General features: G+C 37.7%; 1 protein-coding gene across 1 annotated transcript in view; it reads left to right on the forward strand.

The window, feature by feature from the left end:
* Nucleotides 1–305: 305 nt before the first annotated feature.
* frem2a (FRAS1 related extracellular matrix 2a) overlaps nucleotides 306–20,772 on the forward strand; it is a gene marked incomplete at its 5' end in the record, with an annotated part of 67,079 nt that continues 46,612 nt past the window's right edge. The window contains 3 exons of the mRNA XM_081354494.1: nucleotides 306–5,301; nucleotides 7,251–7,340; nucleotides 20,502–20,648. Of these exons, the coding sequence (XP_081210620.1) occupies nucleotides 306–5,301; nucleotides 7,251–7,340; nucleotides 20,502–20,648 (5,233 nt within the window). The remainder of the gene's footprint in view (nucleotides 5,302–7,250; nucleotides 7,341–20,501; nucleotides 20,649–20,772) is intronic.

Raw genomic sequence — 20,772 nt, forward strand, 5'->3', positions numbered from 1 at the left:
ACTAACAGTGACAGTCAAATCCTGTGGCTGTGAGAATCCCACCTGCGGACTTGGGAATGCAACTCTCCATCCAATGGAATGAGGCTATGGGCGTGTCCTCCTGCTGCCATCCATGCACAAGTTAAAACTGAGCTCGCTCTGAGTCCGTGGGAATGCCGCGCGAGCATCCTGGCGCGCGTGTGGGATCTCTGAACTTTCTGTGTTTGTTTCCTGTTCCCTCGTGGCTGTAAACACAACAGCGGAAAACCCGGTCGACCACTATTTGGATATTTAAATTACTCAAGAACATCCTGTGGCTGTTCAGCATGGAACTTTACAGATTTCTCATTCTCTTGCTTTCACTGACAGGTAGTTCAGCGCGAGGAGTTGAAACACACGGATTGTCGTACGCGTACACGCCAGAACTCTCCGAGGACGCGATACTGGTGGCAAACAACGGCATACACGTGCCTTTCGGGAGATCTGTTTACATCGATCCCATCAACGACTTGGTCATTGAAGTTCAGCCTGGAGACAGGTGCAGTATTACCGTTCTGGATAATGATCCACTGTCTCAGAGACCGGGAAATGTGTCTCCTAAAAAGTTCCCTTGTGAATTTGGTCCTAACGATGTGAGATACTCTCATTTCGGTTCTAGGAGCCCTGCGGGTGACAGGGTGAAGCTGCAACTCAGGTATGACACTCAGACTGAAACTATTATCATCCCCTTTATGCTGGAAGTTGAGGTTGTTTTCACACAATTGGAGATTGTTACTAAGAACATGCCTCTTGTTGTTGATAAACTGAGTGGTACTAGTAATCCTATTGGCAGAAAGGTTTTAGACTTTACCTATGATAAAGACTCTGAACAATGCGAGGTAACATCGCTGGCTGCCAGCAGTGTTCTTCCTAGATATGGTAAAGTTGTTGATGAGAGCAAACTGGAGAAAATGATGGACTGTGACCTGTTTCTCAAATCAAATATCCGCTACGAGCACACGTCTTCCCACAAGTCACCTAATAAGGATTATATCCCAATGGTCGTGGAGCTACGGAGCAAAGAAAATAATTTACTCAAGCAAGAATTTTTCCATGTGATGATCCGAATAAAAGAGGGCGAAGAAAACACTCCCCCCAGACCGAGTTTTGTGGCTATGATGATGATGGAAGTTGATCAGTTTGTTATGACCGCTTTAACTCCTGATATGTTGGCTGCGGAGGACAAGGAATCCAATCCTGATGGTCTCATTTTCAACATCACTTCTCCTCTGTCCTTTGAGGAGGGTTATATCGTGAGTACAGATGATAGGAATTTACCCATCACATCCTTTTATCAAAGAGATCTGAAAGATCTGAAAATAGCCTACAAACCTCCCTCTCTGGACTCCGATACAGAGAGGATCTTTCAAATAGAGTTTGAGGTCATAGACACAGATGGTGGCATTTCAGACCCTTTTGCTTTCATGATTGTTGTGAAGCCCATGAATACATTAGCGCCAGTAGTCATTAAGAATACCGGCCAGCTATTATATGAAGGCCAGTCTAGGTCTTTGTTTACTCAGAGCAATTTAGAAATTAGTGATGAAGACAATCTGGACAGTGTGAGGATAACGGTGGTTGATGGACTGCGCCATGGTCTCTTAACTGTTCTAGGCATCAGCAGGAAGTATTTTACCCCAGCTGACTTGGAGGTTGGCATCGTGGTTTACCAGCATGATGGTAGTGACACATACAGTGATAATATCATTTTCAGAATGTCAGATGGCAAGAATGAAGTTGAGTTTTTGTTCCCCATCACAATTGTACCCACAGACGATGAGCCGCCCATCATAAATGCGAACACTGGGCTTATTTTATTTAAAAATCAGATGGTGCCCATTTCACAGCTTATGCTCAGCGCAGCAGATATTGACTCGGAAGATTCCACTATTAAATTTACAATCGAGCCTCCCCTTTCTGCTATTGGTGAGGTTGTGGTGAGGCAATCTGAAGCACCTGAGGACCCGTCATCCTGGAAATTTAATGCAGAAGATGGTGTGTATGAGAAAGTAGTGACACAGTGGCTACAGAAAGATATTACAGATGAGAAGCTCTTTTATAGGCATACAGGTCCACACATCACAGAGATGGTTACTGATCAGTTTGTTTTTAAAGTACAAGATGATGCTGATCCTCCGAATCAATCTGGTGGGAATGTTTTTATTATTAAAATTTTACCTATTGACGATATTCCACCTGTACTGTTCCCTGGCACTACTTTGCAGATGACAGTACATGAGTACCAGCTGACTCATTTTAGCAAGAATGTTCTTCGTTACACTGACTTGGACTCTGAGGACCGGGACCTGAAATATATAATAACTCGACCACCAACTGACATGGATGAGAATAGTCCCATTAAATTTGGGTCTGTTGTTTTAACGGACAGCTCAGATACTGACATAACAGAATTTACCCAAGCACAAATTAACCATCATAAGATTTCCTACAGTCCACCAGACCTTGAGCTCGGCATCATACCTCATGTGGTGCAGTTCCATTTCACAGTAGAGGACACCGCTGGAAACGGCGCTGATGGAGTTTTTACAATTTTTCTGCAGCCTGTAAACAACAAACCCCCACAGATAACAAACACTGGATTCACAGTCCTTGAGAGAGGGGTGCATGTCATCACGAGTGCCGAACTTGACGCAAATGACCTTGACACTGACAGTAAGGTAATTTCATTCACACTAAGTAAAGCCCCACTTCACGGCCATGTTGAACTTATATTTACTGAATTAAAACAAGGGAGTAGTTTCAATTTGATGGATATCTCTGATGGCAGAGTATCTTATGTCCACAATGGAGATGAAATGACAAGTGACTCTTTTAAACTTGATGTTAGTGATGGTGTTCATGTTGTAACGATCACCGTGAAGGTAGTGGTAAAGCTTATTGATGATAAGGCACCAACGCTCAGCCTCACAAAGGGCACCTTTGGCTCTCGCCTGGACGTGCTGGAAAATGGTGCCACAGAAATTACCGCTAATGTCATCCAGGGAAAAGATGAGGACACTGATGACTTGAGGTTGACGTTCATTGTGGAAGAAGCCCCTAAGTTTGGAGAAATTCTGGTGAGTGGAGTTTCCTCAAGCAGATTCACCCAAGCTGATATCATCAATGGTCTGGTTGTGTATGCTCACACCAGCGGTGAGATTGGTTTTACTTCGATCGAAGATTTTTTCAACCTGACCCTTTCTGACATGTCTGATGAGTGGAATGTAGGGGGTAACCGAGTAAACGGAGTCCGTGTTCACGTCACCATTCTCCCTGTAGATAACCAGACTCCAGAGGTCACAGTTGGCAATACCTTTAACGTCTTTGAGGGGGATAAAAACACAATCGGTAGGCATCAGATAAGGGTTGAGGATGCAGACACTCCAATTGAGGACATCCTGTGCACCATCATTGTTCAGCCCACATTAGGATATGTGGAGAACATCTCTCCAGCACCAGGCTCTGAAAAGTCAAGGTCAGGAATGGCAGTAAGTGCTTTTACCATCAGAGATGTGAATGAAGGTCATATTCATTATGTCCAAAGCATACATAAAGGAGTTGAGCCAGTGGAGGACAGGTTCACGTTCAGATGTTCAGATGGTGTGAATTTCTCAGAGAGGCAGTTATTTCCCATTGTTATTATTCCCACCAACGATGAAAAACCGGAGATATTTATGCGAGAGTTTGTCGTAATGGAGGGCATGAATGTTATCATTGACACACCGCTCTTGAATGGAGTTGATGCTGATGTTCCTGCAGAAGAGTTGACATTTATCATCACCAAACCCCCACATAATGGGTTCATCCTCAATCAGCTTGCTAGTGGCTCCATCCCAATCACCAACTTCACACTGGGACAAATCAAGGAAGCCTCTAGCATAATTTATGAACATGATGATTCTGAAACCACTGAAGACAAGTTTTATGTTCTTCTTACAGATGGGACACATTTAGTTGAAGGCACCATTATGATCATGATTATCCCTGTGGATGATGAAACTCCAAGGCTTGCCATTAACGATGGACTTGAAATCGATATTGGTGAGACAAAAGAGATAAATAGTAAAGTACTAAAGGCCACTGATCTGGACTCAGAGGATGATTTCCTTACTTTCATTGTTCGCTACAGCCCCAGTCAGGGCTTCCTTCATAGAAAATCAGGATATGTGGAGAAAAGATCTGCAGAATCTCTGGAGAACATAACAGTTGGCATGAATTTTACACAAAACGAGGTGAACAAAGGTCTAATTTTGTACACTCACAATGGACAGGAAGGCATTCGTGACCTTGTAAAGTTTGATGTAACAGATGGCATCAATCCTCTAATTGACAGATATTTCTATATTACCGTGGGCAGCATTGACATGGTGTTTCCTGATGTCATCAGTAAAGGGGTGTCTCTTAAAGAAGGTGGCAAAGTGACGCTCACTACGAACCTCCTTAGCACTAGCGATCTCAACAGCCCTGATGAGAACTTAGTCTTCACAATCACAAGAGCCCCAGTGAGAGGGCATTTGGAAAGCACAGATACACCAGGTATGCCTATTGTGTCTTTTACCCAGTTACATCTGGCCGGGAGCAAGATCTACTACATCCATACTGCCGATGATGAAGTCAAGATGGACAGCTTTGAGTTTGAGGTGACTGATGGCTACAACCCTGTGTTCCGCACATTCCGTGTTTCAGTTGTTGATGTTGACAATAAAAAGCCAGTACTGACCATTCATGACCTTCTAGTGACTGAGGGACAGAACAAACTCATTACCCCCTTTGAGTTGACTGTTGAGGACCAAGACACAGCCGAGCACCTACTGAAGTTTACAGTCACCCAACTGCCCATTCATGGCAAACTACTCTTCAACAACAGCCGACAAGTGACTTTGTTCACAAAGCAGGACCTAAATGAGAATATGATCAGCTATAAGCATGATGGCACTGAGTCGGACAAGGACAGTTTTTCTTTTACAGTCACTGATGGAACCCATTCAGATTTTTTTGTATTCCCTGATACAATTTTTGAGACACAAAGGCCTCAAACCATGAAGATCACCATTGTGTCTGTGGACAACGGTGTGCCTCAGATAGTGGTTAATAAAGGTGCACCGACTTTAAAGGTCTTGTCTGCAGGTCACTTCGGTTATCAAATCACAAGCAAAGTCCTGAAGGCAGTGGACAGAGACAGTAGCCCGGATGCTTTGGTTTTTCACATTACCGCACAGCCAGAGCATGGCTACCTGATTAACCTGGACAGAGGGAATGACTCCATCAACACCTTCACACAAGGTAATATATCATCAGAACAGAAATGTTCTTATCACCATTGATTGCATTGTGTGAAACTTTATTTCTTTTACACTCAGTGTGCTAGAACTGTGCAATGCATTTAAAGATACATGTAAGAATTTTCTTCAAATGCTATGTACCCATCATGTTCAGGACAGGTTCTCTGCTCTTATTAATGCTTAAAATAATGTAGTTCCATCTTGAAACAGACACTTTGCCCTTTGCCAATAGTACAGGCTGTAAGATGTGTCTGTCTCTTAGCCTTCGGCTTAAATTCTTGATGAGACAACTAGAGCGTTCACACATCTCCTTTCAATTATTAAGTTCTCATACTTTTGCCTTCTAACGTCCCTGTAGTGACTGACTATTGTATGAAAAAAGAGTTACTGGTTGGAGGCAAACCACATTTTAAATAGAGTTAAAAGTGAAGTATGTAATTTCTGTGCCGCTAGCCATAACAAACTATGGCAAGGGGTTTGCAAACTTATTAACACAACTGTTAATAAGTTTGCAAACCCGTTGCCATATTATCTGTAACAAGTTTAGCTTTTTTTAAGGGAAAAAAAACAAACAAAAAAAAAAAAAAAACATATATGAGGGATGAAATCTTGTCAGTGTAAAAAAAGTACAATTTTATATAATCATTTACATTTTATATCTAAAATTATAATTGTATACATAAAAAGCTTCATCAGCATTTTTTTATTAAATTATATAGATCTTGCAGATTTTGCAAAGGGGTTTATAAACTAAGGAGCAACTTGTTGCTTTGAAAATTTGATCATATCACCATAATAATTATATAATCAATATAAAATGTATGTCTTAACCATGAAAATACATAAACGAGTGTCTTTTTAAATGTTTTAAAAGCTTTGCATAATGCAAACAGGTTAGTCTCCAAACCTATCAAACTCTATGCAAATTTGCAAATATTTGAATCAACTACTCTGGCTTTTCAATTTTAAAAACGTCCTTTTGCACATCCTTGTAGTGCCTTTTAGCCAGAATAATAATTTTCCCTGATCAGCAAAGACTCAAGACCTAACAGCTAAAGCACAAACGCACTCCTTCATACATGAGTGTCAAGTGAAAAGATGCGAAAACCAAGTCAGACTAACTTAGTCTGAAATGTGTCCCAGACGTTGGAAGAGGGCAGAAGTGCGAAAAACGAGAGGGAGAGACCTGGCAAACCTGACTTGACCTCATCAGTACGAGCAGTGAAGCAGAAGGGACAATCACTTCTCTTTATTTACTTTGCCCTTTCCCCATATTCTTCTACCACTTGCTCTTTGGCATTCGCTAAATATTTCACAATGAGAGTGTGTGCTGGTGATGAAAGTAGACATTTTATTTTCAATATGAAAAGCGGTTTCATCCATGCATAAAGAATCATGGGTTTACATTTTTATGAGGCTTCTTCCTCTAATATAAATAATTTAAAGTAGTGGGTCAGAGCAAAAGGAACAGAGAGCCATGTTGTTCATGGTACACTGTAACTTAACCACTGTGTATCAGTGCAGATGTGGTTAAGGGGTCTAATTTGGCAGACCAGATGTAAGGAAGTCTTAAGCTGGAATCCTGTGTTTAAAATTCTTGCTCTCACCTGTCATTATGTAACAGCTTGTCACCTGTTTTGCTGATTGTTTTGTGACTCCCTCCCGGCTGCTTTGGTGAAAATCCTCACCTGCATTTATTTAAAACTTAAAAAGCCTTTTATCTCAGATGTGTTTTGCAAAACCAAGAATGCCTTTTGCATTAAAATGAAGATATTTGTAAGTTGAGCGGCTTATAGAATAATTTGATCTTTGAGCATTTCACTCCAGGGTCTGTAGATCATAAAATATGAGGATTTTTATAGATTGTTTTGATCTATTTTCTTCTGAATGAATAATACATTATATCTGTGAGGTTTAATCTTACAGTTTTGTGTTTTTCTGTGTTTTCAGCTGACATGGATGATCTTAAGATCTGCTATATCCTGAAGGATGAGAAAAATGCCACCAGTGACCTCTTTAGTTTCACCGTGGAGGACAATGGTAAGTCCTAAAAAAACAGTTTTTTAGGCTTTTTAATGATTTAATTATGCATTTAGAATTATTAATTAATGCACTTAGCCATATAAAGTGAGGAATGATACTGCACTAATTATTTGAATTCATGAATGATATAATGTGCTGTGATTTTAGGTGTCATTGCGTATGGAATAGCTTAGATGATTAATTGTGAATGTTTAGACCCGAGAGGCATATATTCAGATACGTAGCATTCAAATAGCTTTTTCTTTCCATGGTAGATGAACTGTCTCTGTGCAGCTTATTACATGCTGTGCTACCTTTGACTGGTGAAAAAAAAAAAAAAATTAAAATTAGTTTTTAGTACATCAAAGAAAAACTTAAAAGTGAGTGTGGGTTAGAATGACCCTAGGAACATATCAACAGGGTAGGATTAAATCTGGTGAGGCATAGGTAATCATGTATAAATTAGGTTGGACGTGACGATCCAGTCACTGTTACTGGATTCGCTTACAGCTAAAGACCTTGTTGCGATTGAGCTTGCGGCTAAAGACCTTGTTGCGGATACTGATGATTTGTGTTTTAGTTGGAAAGCCAAATATGTGATATGCACTTTACAAAGCACGCTATAGGAGTGCCACGTTGAGTGTCTTTGTCAATGCCTCAGAAGGGCACATCATGGATTGAAGGGTCTGCATACACACAACACAAAGGGCCGTTGGGTGCACTAGAGGCAAGATGACACATAATTAGAGCTTATAGCCGGGATTTTAAGCCACACACCCCTTGTCTAGCTTTCAATTACTTTAAGTATTAGAGGGTCTCTGGCATTGAAAAGAGTTGGGAAAATACAAGCTCTATAGAAAAACAGCTGGAGAACTGCATTATAAAGGCTTCATGTCTCTCTCATGCTCACAATCACCAGTTGTGTCATGAAATAATCTGTTGCGGCATGAAACGATAATAGTCTGCTTAGCATCTTCAAGTCAAGAGGCATTAACTGGTTGAAAGGATCGGTACATGGCTTCATTTTGTTTTTTTAGTCAGGATGTTTAATAGGGCTGTAACGATACACTCATGTCACGATTCGATACAAACGCGGGAATGAAGTCACGATACAAATTATCACAATATTTTAAGCCAAAATATAGAAGAGTTTTTTGTTGTTATTATTATTATTATTATTATTATTATTATTATTACTTTATTATGATTAAAATATTATTTTATTATAATCATGGACCCACAAATATCCTTCATTGCATTATTTTAAATTATATTCAACATTATATATAGTTGTTTAATGTAGTAATGCCACTGACACTTCCTCACACAGTACTCGCACTCAATGTATTAATTCATTGGATCTCTTACACAGACTCTCCCGGTGCTCGCTATGCCCCGCCTCTCCCGCTATTAATGCACAATCGTATAAGAATAAACCATCTAAAATGCTTGGAATAATCATACTACTAAGTCTAAATGTGTTATGGTGATTTAAATGATGTTTGCCCTTTCACTTTGATGGTTGCCGTTCCAGCGCATGTGCTTCAGATGATCAGTGCAATCAATCACAGTTCTAATCGCAAGAAAGCTTGTCAAAATTACTATTCCCAAACTGTAAATGGTTAGTTTCAAACATTTAAATTCTACATTTACTCATTCACATGTTGTTTTCATGCGTCACATAAGCATTTGAACATCTGTGTTTAAGTATGCGCGTCGTTGTAAATCTGTTAATCATAAATATCGTTTCTGTTCAGAAGACTTGGATTTGGATTAGATCACTCGATTGATTCTTTTACAATGCCTTTTTGGATCTTTTAAGTTTTAGAGGAATGGAGTTTAAATTGAGGGACATAAATGTGTTTGGAAGTTGAACAAAAATCTACATGAGGGTGAGTAGCCTACATGATGACAGAATTTAAATTTTTGGGTGATTTATACCTTATAAATACACTAAGCTGAGCCTTGGATAAAAGTAAATCTACAGGGTGGGCCATTTAAATGGATACACCGTAATAACATGGGAATGGTTGGTGATATTAAAGTCCTGTTTGTGGCACATTAGTATATGTGAGGGGGCAAACTCCTCAAGATGGGTGGTGACCATGACATATACTGTACTAATGTGCCACAAACAGGACTTTAATATCACCAACCATTCCCATGTTATTACGGTGTATCCATATAAATGGCCCACCCTGTATATCCAAATCATATCGTTTACATCAACGATACATATCGTCACATTTTTATATCACGATATCTAGATACAATGATATATCGTTACACAATGTTAAATGATTATCAGTTTTAATCGAATGAATTGCTTGGTGTGCTGATTAATTGTATGTTTATTATATTTATAAAACATTTATATATATTTTAAAAATATATATATAAATATGATCATATTTTTTATTTGGTAAATTTTTTTTTAAATCACAAAATCAGTTGACAGGCCCAGTTTTTGGAATTGTTTTGGTTTATGTTTCTATTGACCCCTTTTCAGTTGGTAAACATGGTGACTTTTTTGTGGGCGGAGCTTAGGTGGTGGCAGAACGATCCCTCTGGCCGCTTCACTAACGTTTAAGAAATAAGAAAATCCGGTTTTATCTTAATGTGCAAGGTCACTCACTGTCCAGGACCGCGATTGTTATTTGCAAAAGTTAATTTTAACGGACATCCCAGATTGGCTGACCCGTACACGCTCAGTCAATGGATGGACGATCTGACAGGATTAACGTTAACGCTACCTCCGGTTGAGTGGCCTGACTTCTACACATACCTGATAGAGAAACTGAGCGTAAAGAGAAACTGAGGGCACATAAATCTTTAGATGCCTATAACTGTACTAAATGCCTATAAACCGTACAAGACTTGTGTGATAGCTTACGGTCCGCAGTTCTGCCTAGCCAGCGCCAAGGCCAGACAGAAGACGGCAATGTAAAGAGTGACATTACGGTGCAATTTTAATGATATGAATATTTTCTAGAAATAAAAATTCCAGAGACAGCATTTCATTTTTTAACTATGTATTTGATTACCCTTTCTTACCAGGTTCTTCAAAAAGTCTAGTCACAATCAATCAAAACAATGTATATCATAGATGATTCACAAATAATCACAATCATTTAGAAAACATTATGCGATAAAATTTCAAATTGGAGCCTGTACTCCATCGATTCTTGCACCCAACAACACAACAAGATGACATTTAATATCAATAATAATAATTTAAGCTCCTTATTATGTAGTCAAATCTGTGCTAGTTTGTATTGGCCACCTCCAGTTTTCCCTTTGTTTTGCCACCAGCTAATGCCGTGACGTAACTGTGGCGTCGGCTCGAAATTGGTCTATTTGTTCCTTTAAGTTACCCCCCCATTTTGGGAGTGGTTGTCATTTGTCCTACTGTCAGTCATCTCTCAATTCAGGAAAGACTGAAAAGAAGGAACTCTTTGGTATGCAGCTGTGTTGGTGTCTGACCCCTGAGCCCAGTGGGTCATTACCAGTTTTGTTTCTGTGTATTCCTGGGGGATAGTTTCACTCCATTGGTGGCGGAGGCATTTATTTTATAGGAAAGATCACAAGCAGTATGCATCTATTTTTACAGATGTAGTGTGCAAACACAAAAGGGCTCAGTTTAGCTGTTTTTATCAAGAGGTGCCTAAAGGTTTTCTCCTAGGACCCTTTTTTCTACAGTACATTTGTGCAGTAATATACAGCTTCAGCTTGAAATTCAGTGATACAAACACTCTGCCACATTAAGCCTGAAAAATCTGGCCTAATTAGACTATCTTAGATTGTGCTTGTCCAAAGAGCCCAACAACCACAGCAAACATCATAAACCCCATTTTATGTCCAATTTGTGTTAAACAGCTGCATTTATATAATGCCCTCTGTTAGATTGCGACTTGCATATTTAGTACAAGTAGTATTCCAGAGGGGTTTCATTAATTGTTTTGTTTTTCAAAATGTTCTTTTCTTGCATACCCTATAATGATGATGAGCCTGCATGTTTTCCACATGCAGTTCAAAGGATCTTTTTAAGTTTGAGTTTAAAAAAGATTGTGGCCTTTCGAAGATATTTTGTGCAAGTCTTCCATCCTTTATCTATGTCCGTAAACTGTCCATCAGAGTTTGGCTTAGATCAACTAGTTTTTGTTTATCTTTGCCTCTGTCTCTTTTGCTCTGTTCCAAAACCTTGTGAGATGCCTCTGGAGACAACATTGTAAGGCATCAAAAGTGTGCTCCAAAAGTGAAAGCTGTTGGCAACTTCATTATTCTGTCTCCTAAAGCCCTGTTCAAATTCATGAAGGTCGGCGAGTTGCTGGGCTGTTGGTTTCTGTTTGGTCTCTGAAATCACCAACTTTCCTTGAAAATGAATGACATCTGGTTGTTCTGTTGTTGCAAATAGTTGTCATTAATGTGCCTTAAGAAACTTTGTTTTAGCCAAATTTATCGCATGTATCCCTTACTGAAAAGGTAATCCAATAATGCAGTAAGTTCAGTGAAAAAAATGTATTAAAAGGTGGACAAGGCAATTAATAAATTAACTTTAATTCAATACTGAAACCATATTGACGAACATTATATTTGTTTGTGCTATGTATTTTTATACTTAAAGAGTTGCACTGTTAGCTTAGCAACATGCTAACTGCACACCCTATCGCTGAATCCGAAATCTGCTGTACACTCATTCCCCACAGCCGACATTACTCTACTAATATTGTTTGCTTAAACTAGTGAATAAAAAGTGAGCGAATTTGAACACTGCACCAGAAGTTCTGTGAACGCCATTTTCTGGAGAGACATGGGAGTTATTTGCCACTCAGTGAATGGGTATTCTCTAGCTGCTAGCCAATGAGCTTGAATCGGTTGTACACTCGCTATTAAGGGATTGAATGAGTGCACTCGATAATGGCCACTATGGTTTCAGACACCATTACAAACGTCTGTCTCCTGAAATAGTGCACTATAAGGGTATAGGATGTGATTTCGGACATATTTAAGATGTTCTGCCTTCTATTTTGTCACTGATGCAGCTCATTAGGTTTTAGAACAGAGCTAATAGGTGTTTAAACTGTTTTTAGTCACGTAAACACCCTCTGACTGACACTAATAAATGCAGTTCTCCATTTAAATTATTTTGCAACTTGTGGCCCCCAAACTTAACGGTTAAAAGAGGACAGATTTATCAGTTACCCTTCCTTTGCAAAAGGTCATGACGGATAACACTCATTCTGAATCCTCTGCCCCTCTCCCTGCAATCATGCCTCTGAGGCACAGATAGATATATGACAGGAACGACTGCAGGGACACACAGAGGCTACAAAGAACAGAGGGAAGCTTTACGTGACACATCATAGCTCTGGGATGTTTGTTTTTTTGCTGTTGGGCTGAGGGAATTATTTTTCAAAAATGTTTGATGTTAACTTACAGCAGTGTTCACTCTAAAGCAAAAATGCCATTATGTACTCAATTGTTTTTTTTTTTTTTGGATCATTAAAAAGGAAGCTTGGTATATTTTCAACAGATCTGACCATCAACATCTGGTTGAGAAACAAGATGGTGCCTAATTTATGCCATTGTAAACCATTTTTCTGGAAACCAGTTTTGCAGACTGATTAGGTTGTTCCTAAAGCTCTGTTGTGTCTGGGTTTAAAAAAAAACCCTCATTGCTGGCTATGTTTTTCTTGTTGTGCACATTGTATTATGGAGATTTTTGCTGGGGATTTGTTGAACATGGTCCAGTTCGCTGTATGAACAATAAAGAACAATGCTTTTTTTAGCGTGGATGTAGATAACCATATGTTTGAGCCGTTTATTTTTTCTCCCATATCAAATTAACCAGAGATAATGTTAAAATGGGATGTTTTTGTGTTTCTCATTGTTATCTAGACATAAGATTGTGGATTCACATGTGGATTGGCAAGAGCTAGCATTGAATTTCCACTGAATGTTCTGGTGTTCTGTTTGGTTTTTTGGGGGTAGTGCAAGTATTTAGGGTCAGTTCAGATGTGGATTTCTGGTTTAACCTTAGACCTGCATGGCTGATTGATTCAACGACAAGACCACACCTGCAGGTATTCCTGCTTAAACATTTTGAAGTGCCATTGATCGAGTAGACAGGTGTCAGACCAATGTCAGACCAAAAGTCTGCTGTTCTTCAAACAACGTTCTTCTGAATACGGTTAAGCAGGTCGTTGGCGAAGACAGATGGACAGAAGGGATTACTTGAGTGCATCCAGACAAGCTGTGACCTTCGCTGAAGAAAATGTACTGTGTTTGTGAACCTATTGTTTCAGTCTGAGCAGCCTAGAGACTCTGAACTGTCTTCATTGCCTGTCCACATGTTCTTGTTGAATGTATCCAAGTTCTGCTAGACTAGCTCTGTCTTCTCAATCCAACCATAAAACAGTAAAGCAGACAGCCAAGACTTTGTGGCTGCAGCCAAGAGCCCATTCAGCTAGATGAGGAAAGGCTAGTAGGATCCGTGAAAAGACCAACAAGCTGCAGTTTTTAGCTGAAGCACAGTTTGAGCAAACATCCATCAGAATGAATGTGTTGATAATCTAGCTCATAGTTATGTTGAGATGTTTTCTACTCTTCGAAAAGCACCTTAATGCAAAAATTGCATTAATGACTGGATGTATTCTGTTCCTAATGTTTATGATCTGCATTAATGGTGCTTGTGAGGGAAGGCCTAATACCTTGTCAGTGGCACACAACTGCTTAATCATAGATGTGCATGTAATCTTTGAATTAGTGTTATTTTTTAAATTAATCTTAGTCACTAAAATCTTAGCAATTTTAATTGTTGTTTTTTCATTTCGATTAAAATATCTCGCATTTATTACTCAATATATGTCAATATACACTACCAATCAAAAGTTTGGGGTCAGTATGATTGTTTTTTTTTTTTTTAAAGAAATTAATATACTTTTATTGAGCAAAGATGTGTTAAATTGGTCAAATGTAGCAGTAAAGACTTTCTATTTAAAATAAACCCTTTTCTCTTGAACTTTTTATTAATAAAAGAATCCAGTTAAAAAATGTATCACAGTTTCCACACAAATATTAAAGGGATAGTTCACTTTGAAATTAAATTTTGGTATGTTTTAGCTTACCTCAAGGGCATCCAAGATGTAGGTGTCTTTTTTTCCGCAGTAGTTTCAATTTTGATATTTTTAGGTCAAACCGTTCTTGTCTGACAGTCATATCATGCAGGTCTATGGTCACTGTCTCAAAGAGCATGCACAGAGAAGTCCAAATTAAAACAATTCCCCATCGTCCAAATGAAACAATTCCCCATCGTAAGTACACATTAATGGCCTAAGACACGAAACGAGCGGTTTGTGTGAGAAAACGAACAGTATTTATAGCCCTCAGATCACTTGGATGTGGCTGTGTTACAAGTGGTAAAAACTATATAAATACTGTTCGTTTTCTCACACGAACCACTCGTTTCGTGTCTTAGGCCATCAATGTGTACTTACGATGGGGAATTGTTTAATTTGGACGATGGGGAATTGTTTTAATTTGGACTCTGTGCATGCTCTTTGAGACAGTGACCATAGACCTGCATTATATGACTGACAGACAAGAACGGTTTGACCTAAAAATATCAAAATTGAAACTACTGCGGAAAAAAAGACACCTACATCTTAGATGCCCTTGAGGTAAGCTAAAACATACCAAAATTTAAGCAGCACAACTGTTATCAACATTGATAGTAATAAGAAATGTTTCCTGAGCAGCAAATCAGCATATTAGAATGCTTTCTGAAGGATCATGTGACACTGAAAAGTGAAGACTAAGGAAAATGAAAATAATGAAAATTCAGCTTTGCCATCACAGGAATAAATTACATTAAAAAATATATTCAAATTTTATTTAAATATATTCAAATTTAAAAATATATTTTAATATATTTAAAATATATTAAAATGTTATTTTATTTAAATTTAAGCAAAAAAGTTAAAAAATTTAAAATAAAAAAGATATATTTTTTTATTGATTATAATAATATTCCACAATAATTCTGTTTTTACTGTATTTTACTGTCCAAATAAATGCAGTCTTGGTGAGCATAAGAGACTTTTGAATGTAGTTTATGGAAAAAGCGTATTCACAACATAACTTGTACATTTTGACTTGAACATATCTTGTATTATTTGATAGTCATTTTCTTTTTAGATTTTTCTTATTCTAATTCAGTTATCAGATTAATTCTATAAACTAAAGGTGAGGAAATCAATCTAGAAATATTAGTATGTGCAACAGATAAAATAGTTTTTGATAAACAGGCCTCAAAGTACTTGTTTTTGACTTGTATGTTTAACTAAGTTTTGGGAGTGTGGAGCTCCTGAGGATTTGTTGATGTTGATGCTTTCGGCAAACCGATAATAAAGAGAAGGAATTGTGCCTTAAAGCACATAATACTCTACTATTCTCATTCATTCTCATGTTCAGATACATTTTCCAACCCTGTTAAGATAAGACCTTTATAAATCACTAAAGTACGTATACCCTCGGGGGTCATCTCCATTTGTTTTCTGTCTGACTTTATCCAGTCTTTTGTGAGGATTGAGATTTGTACTATCTGATGAATTATTTGTGAGCTCTATTTTTAGATGTTGTTAAGAAGTTCTTTAAAGTTTCTGGATAGAGTAAAGCTTCTCATGCACCAGGCACTGATTAGCTTTTAATGAGCTATTCTGAGTGTCAGCTGTTGTGCATGTCATGTCTTTCTAGGAAACTCTGTCTGAACTATCCGCCTTTGAAACACTACTGTTTAATAAAGTCATTTGGGGCAAGTCATTTATTTTTGTGTGAAGACTGTCAGTATCAGGGTTTGGACAAATCCACTGGGCTTCAAAGCAACTTGTCAGTAGGTTTTTCAGAGACAAAGCTAATGAGAGCATTGTTGAGCTTGACAACTGAACAAATACAAGCACATTTTATATTCACATGTGTGATGCTATCCTTTTATGACTAAATAGCTTTTTTTTTCTCTTTTCTTCTCGTTTATTTAGATTTATTATTTTTTATATCTTTTCGGTGGCCTCTACTGAGGCAAGAATCAATATTACTGTTTCTTATATTTTAATGTTTTTCAAAACCCCAATATTAAACTCATTTATGCTACAGACATGACACCTTAAATATTTTATTTTATTTTATTTTATTTTATTTTATTATTATTATTATTTATTTTATTTTATTTTATTTTTCTTAGACCTCATTTATTAACATCAATTTTGGCTAAACCTGACTGTCACCTTAATATACTGTGATACTTATTATTTAAATCATTTGATACTAATATTTTTGATGACAAAAATATTATGCGTTGGTTATATGATTGACAGCATCTTTTGCATCCCTAAAATCGGCAGAGGAGTTAACAATAGCAATTAGCATTACAGCTGGCATGTTTTTCACAGGCATCACTCACAGTTTTTCTTTAGAAAATGTACAAATCCACTTGCTTTTTTTTCTTTCTAGTAACTGATGGTGTTTTGTTTGCTCAGCTCACTGACCTGAATGAACAAACTAAACCCACAGAATAATGAAGTCCTTGAGCTGAGAGCTTTTTCTTTACTCGCAAATGGTCTTTGCAGACATTTAAACCACACCCTATCAATCACTTCTTCCCTAAACTGATAGAAGATGACAAGATGAAAGTAGAAGTGTCATTGCTGCTCAGATAACGTGCTGCATTAATACGTCTGCATTGACTGCAGAAATCATGGGAGCTGTGTTTTCTGTCTTACAGTGGTATAATAAAACATAAGACTGTAAATCAAATCAAACATCATTGTCACTTGTTAATAAGTGATTATTAGATTCTTTGTTTTAACAAATGTGTATATATATATATATATATATATATATACTCACCTAAAGGATTATTAGGAACACCTGTTCAATTTCTCATTAATGCAATTATCTAATCAACCAATCACATGGCAGTTGCTTCAATGCATTTAGGGGCGTGGTCCTGGTCAAGACAATCTTCCGAAACTGAATGTCAGAATGGGAAAGAAAGGTGATTTTGAGCGTGGCATGGTTGTTGGTGCCAGACGGGCCGTTCTGAGTATTTCACAATCTGCTCAGTTACTGGGATTTTCACGCACAACCATTTCTAGGGTTTACAAAGAATGGTGTGAAAAGGGAAAAACATCCAGTATGCGGCAGTCCTGTGGGCGAAAATGTCTTGTTGATGCTAGAGGTCAGAGGAGAATGGGCCGACTGATTCAAGCTGATAGAAGAGCAACTTTGACTGAAATAACCACTCGTTACAACCGAGGTATGCAGCAAAGCATTTGTGAAGCCACAACACGCACAACCTTGAGGTGGATGGGCTACAACAGCAGAAAACCCCACTGGGTACCACTCATCTCCACTACAAATAGGAAAAAGAGGCTACAGTTTGCACAAGCTCACCAAAACTGGACAGTTGAAGACTGGAAAAATGTTGCCTGGTCTGATGAGTCTCGATTTCTGTTGAGACATTCAGATGGTAGAGTCAGAATTTGGCGTAAACAGAATAAGAACATGGATCCATCAGGCCTTGTTACCACTGTGCAGGCTGGTGGTGGTGGTGTAATGGTGTGGGGGATGTTTTCTTGGCACACTTTAGGCCCCTTAGTGCCAATTGGGCATCGTTTAAATGCCACGGCCTACCTGAGCATTGTTTCTGACCATGTCCATCCCTTTATGACCACCATGTACACATCCTCTGATGGCTACTTCCAGCAGGATAATGCACCATGTCACAAAGCTCGAATCATTTCAAATTGGTTTCTTGAACATGACAATGAGTTCACTGTACTAAAATGGCCCCCACAGTCACCAGATCTCAACCCAATAGAGCATCTTTGGGATGTGGTGGAACGGGAGCTTCATGCCCTGGATGTGCATCCCACAAATCTCCATCAACTGCAAGATGCTATCCTATCAATATGGGCCAACATTTCTAAAGAATGCTTTCAGCACCTTGTTGAATCAATGCCACGTAGAATTAAGGCAGTTCTGAAGGTGAAGGGGGGTCGAACACAGTATTAGTATGGTGTTCCTAATAATCCTTTAGGTGAGTGTGTATATATATATATATATATATATATATATATATATATATATATATATATATATATATATATATATATATATATATATATATATATATATATATATATATATATATATATATATATATACACTCACCTAAAGGATTATTAGGAACACCATACTAATACTGTGTTCGACCCCCATATATATATATATATATATATATATATATATATATATATATATATATATATATATATATATATATATATATATATATATATATATATATATATATATGTGTATGTGTGTGTGTGTGTATAATTTATAATTATATGTATATTTATATTACAGCTTCCTTTTACCATTTACCTGCTATCTATATGTGGAGTCGAAATATGAATAGATAAGTCCTAATGGACATGGACTCTTAATTATATGGACCACTGATAATTCAATGAACCATGAGGCTTATGTTGCTAATCTTCATTAAATGTCAAATATTATCACTTTAACGTGTAAAATTGTTTATTTTCCTGCATTCTGAATTTGTATACGTTCTATATCATCTGCCTAACCGTACGTAATTACAGACTAATATTGAGTTAGAATTAGCAACGTCCATTTTTTTCCAGTCATGACATCTCTCAGGCAAGGTTAGTGAGTGAGATATTAAGAGCCTGGGGTTAGCTCGAGGAAATCAAGTGAAACAAGCATTGAAAAGTCATGAATATACATGGTCTAGATAAATTGGGAATTTGTCTCTGATGTTTTCTGTGCACGTGAAGTGAATTATCAAAATGCATGCAAAGTCCAATACATGATGTAAATATAGATTAGAGATGTAGTAGGTCTGAAAGTATGTGTGCACTAAATGTGATAACTTTACACAGACTTTTGCCTTTGACACAGATTTAATCCTAGGCTTCATAATGCATGAAGTCTAAACTCTTTGTTCTTGGGTATTCGCTCATTTTTAATGTGGCAGAGCAGACTGCCTATGGGAAGTGCGGTTCGACTGGGGCCGGGGGTACCATGGTAATAATCATGGTATCAATTTATATTTAAACTACATGAAGATGCTGATTGAGAGGTACAGCTGGATGATACATTATAATGCGAGATACACCAAGAATTGTGAAACCAAGCATGTGAAGTGCGAAGTCAGCATGCACAAGATATAAATATTACATTGTCTGTTCTTCACTGAACTACATTCTTTTTCTATTTAAACAAACCATTATTTTTAGTGTGCATGGGTAAAAGACTGCTGCTAAGGCAATCTGGGGCAAGTACCTGAGTGTAGAGACATTGTGGATGATCAAAGTATCAAGATTTTCATTTTCTGTTTAAAATAACAAAGATTATGCTACATGGATCCTGTACATTGTGCTGTTTTTATGCTGTAAAACCCAAATGGTTTACATGTAAGATGTAGCGTATATGAGAGAGTTATTTCCCATGAACCCCTTAAGTAAACACAACTGGTGGTGTGCACATTATGTTTGAATTATAATCTCTAATTAATCCCCTCTGAGTCCATTATGAGGGTCATATTCATAAGGTATTAGTAGGAACACAGAACTTCACTGAAAAGCTCTGCAGATTTCCACAGATCCGTAATGACCTAAAGTAGAACACATCTCTACCTGGACTAATGTTTTATTTTTTAAAATATTGACAAAAATATTTTATAGAGTCCTAAAACCCATTTTTGAACTTTGTGTTATATTTTCACAAAGTCCATAGGTTTTTTTTTAAATTGGTATTTGGTAAATTCCTGAAATGGGGTCTGTGGTTAACACAAGCTTAAGATATTTTTAAATATTTTATAATATCAGTAATAGTGTAAACATCCATCACGTAAACTCGTCTACTTATTAGTCTGCTTTTACACCCTCATTGTGTTTATTATCATGCTCAAACCTTTCAATTTGTAGCATTGAAATGATTGAAAGAGTCGTCGGTGGTGACACTGAAGGGAGTCAGTGTAATGGTAACTTCAGGGTTGGCCTAAAAATTCCTGCATCACTCTTTTTAATTTCATAATGCTTTCAGCTGCCAATAATAGTGCCTCGCTGTACACATTCTATGTGTTATTTTCAGGGGGGAACAAATTGAAGAACCAGCAGTTTCGTCTGAACTGGGCTTGGATTTCTCTGGAGAAGCCGAAATATGTGGTGGATGAGCAGGATAAAGTTCTCGAGGTGATCCTTAGACGTCGAGGTTTTCTGGGTGAAACGTCTTTTGTTGGTGAGTATCAGAGCACTAAATTCAATTTAATTCACATTTATTTGTATGGCGCTTTTCACAACACATAGTTTCAAAGCAGCTTTACAGAAAATGCATGCGTCTACATTACAGTTTAGAGTGATCT

The sequence above is a fragment of the Scardinius erythrophthalmus genome (genome assembly GCF_964197995.2).
Source record: "Scardinius erythrophthalmus genome assembly, chromosome: 23".
NCBI lineage: Eukaryota > Metazoa > Chordata > Actinopteri > Cypriniformes > Leuciscidae > Scardinius > Scardinius erythrophthalmus.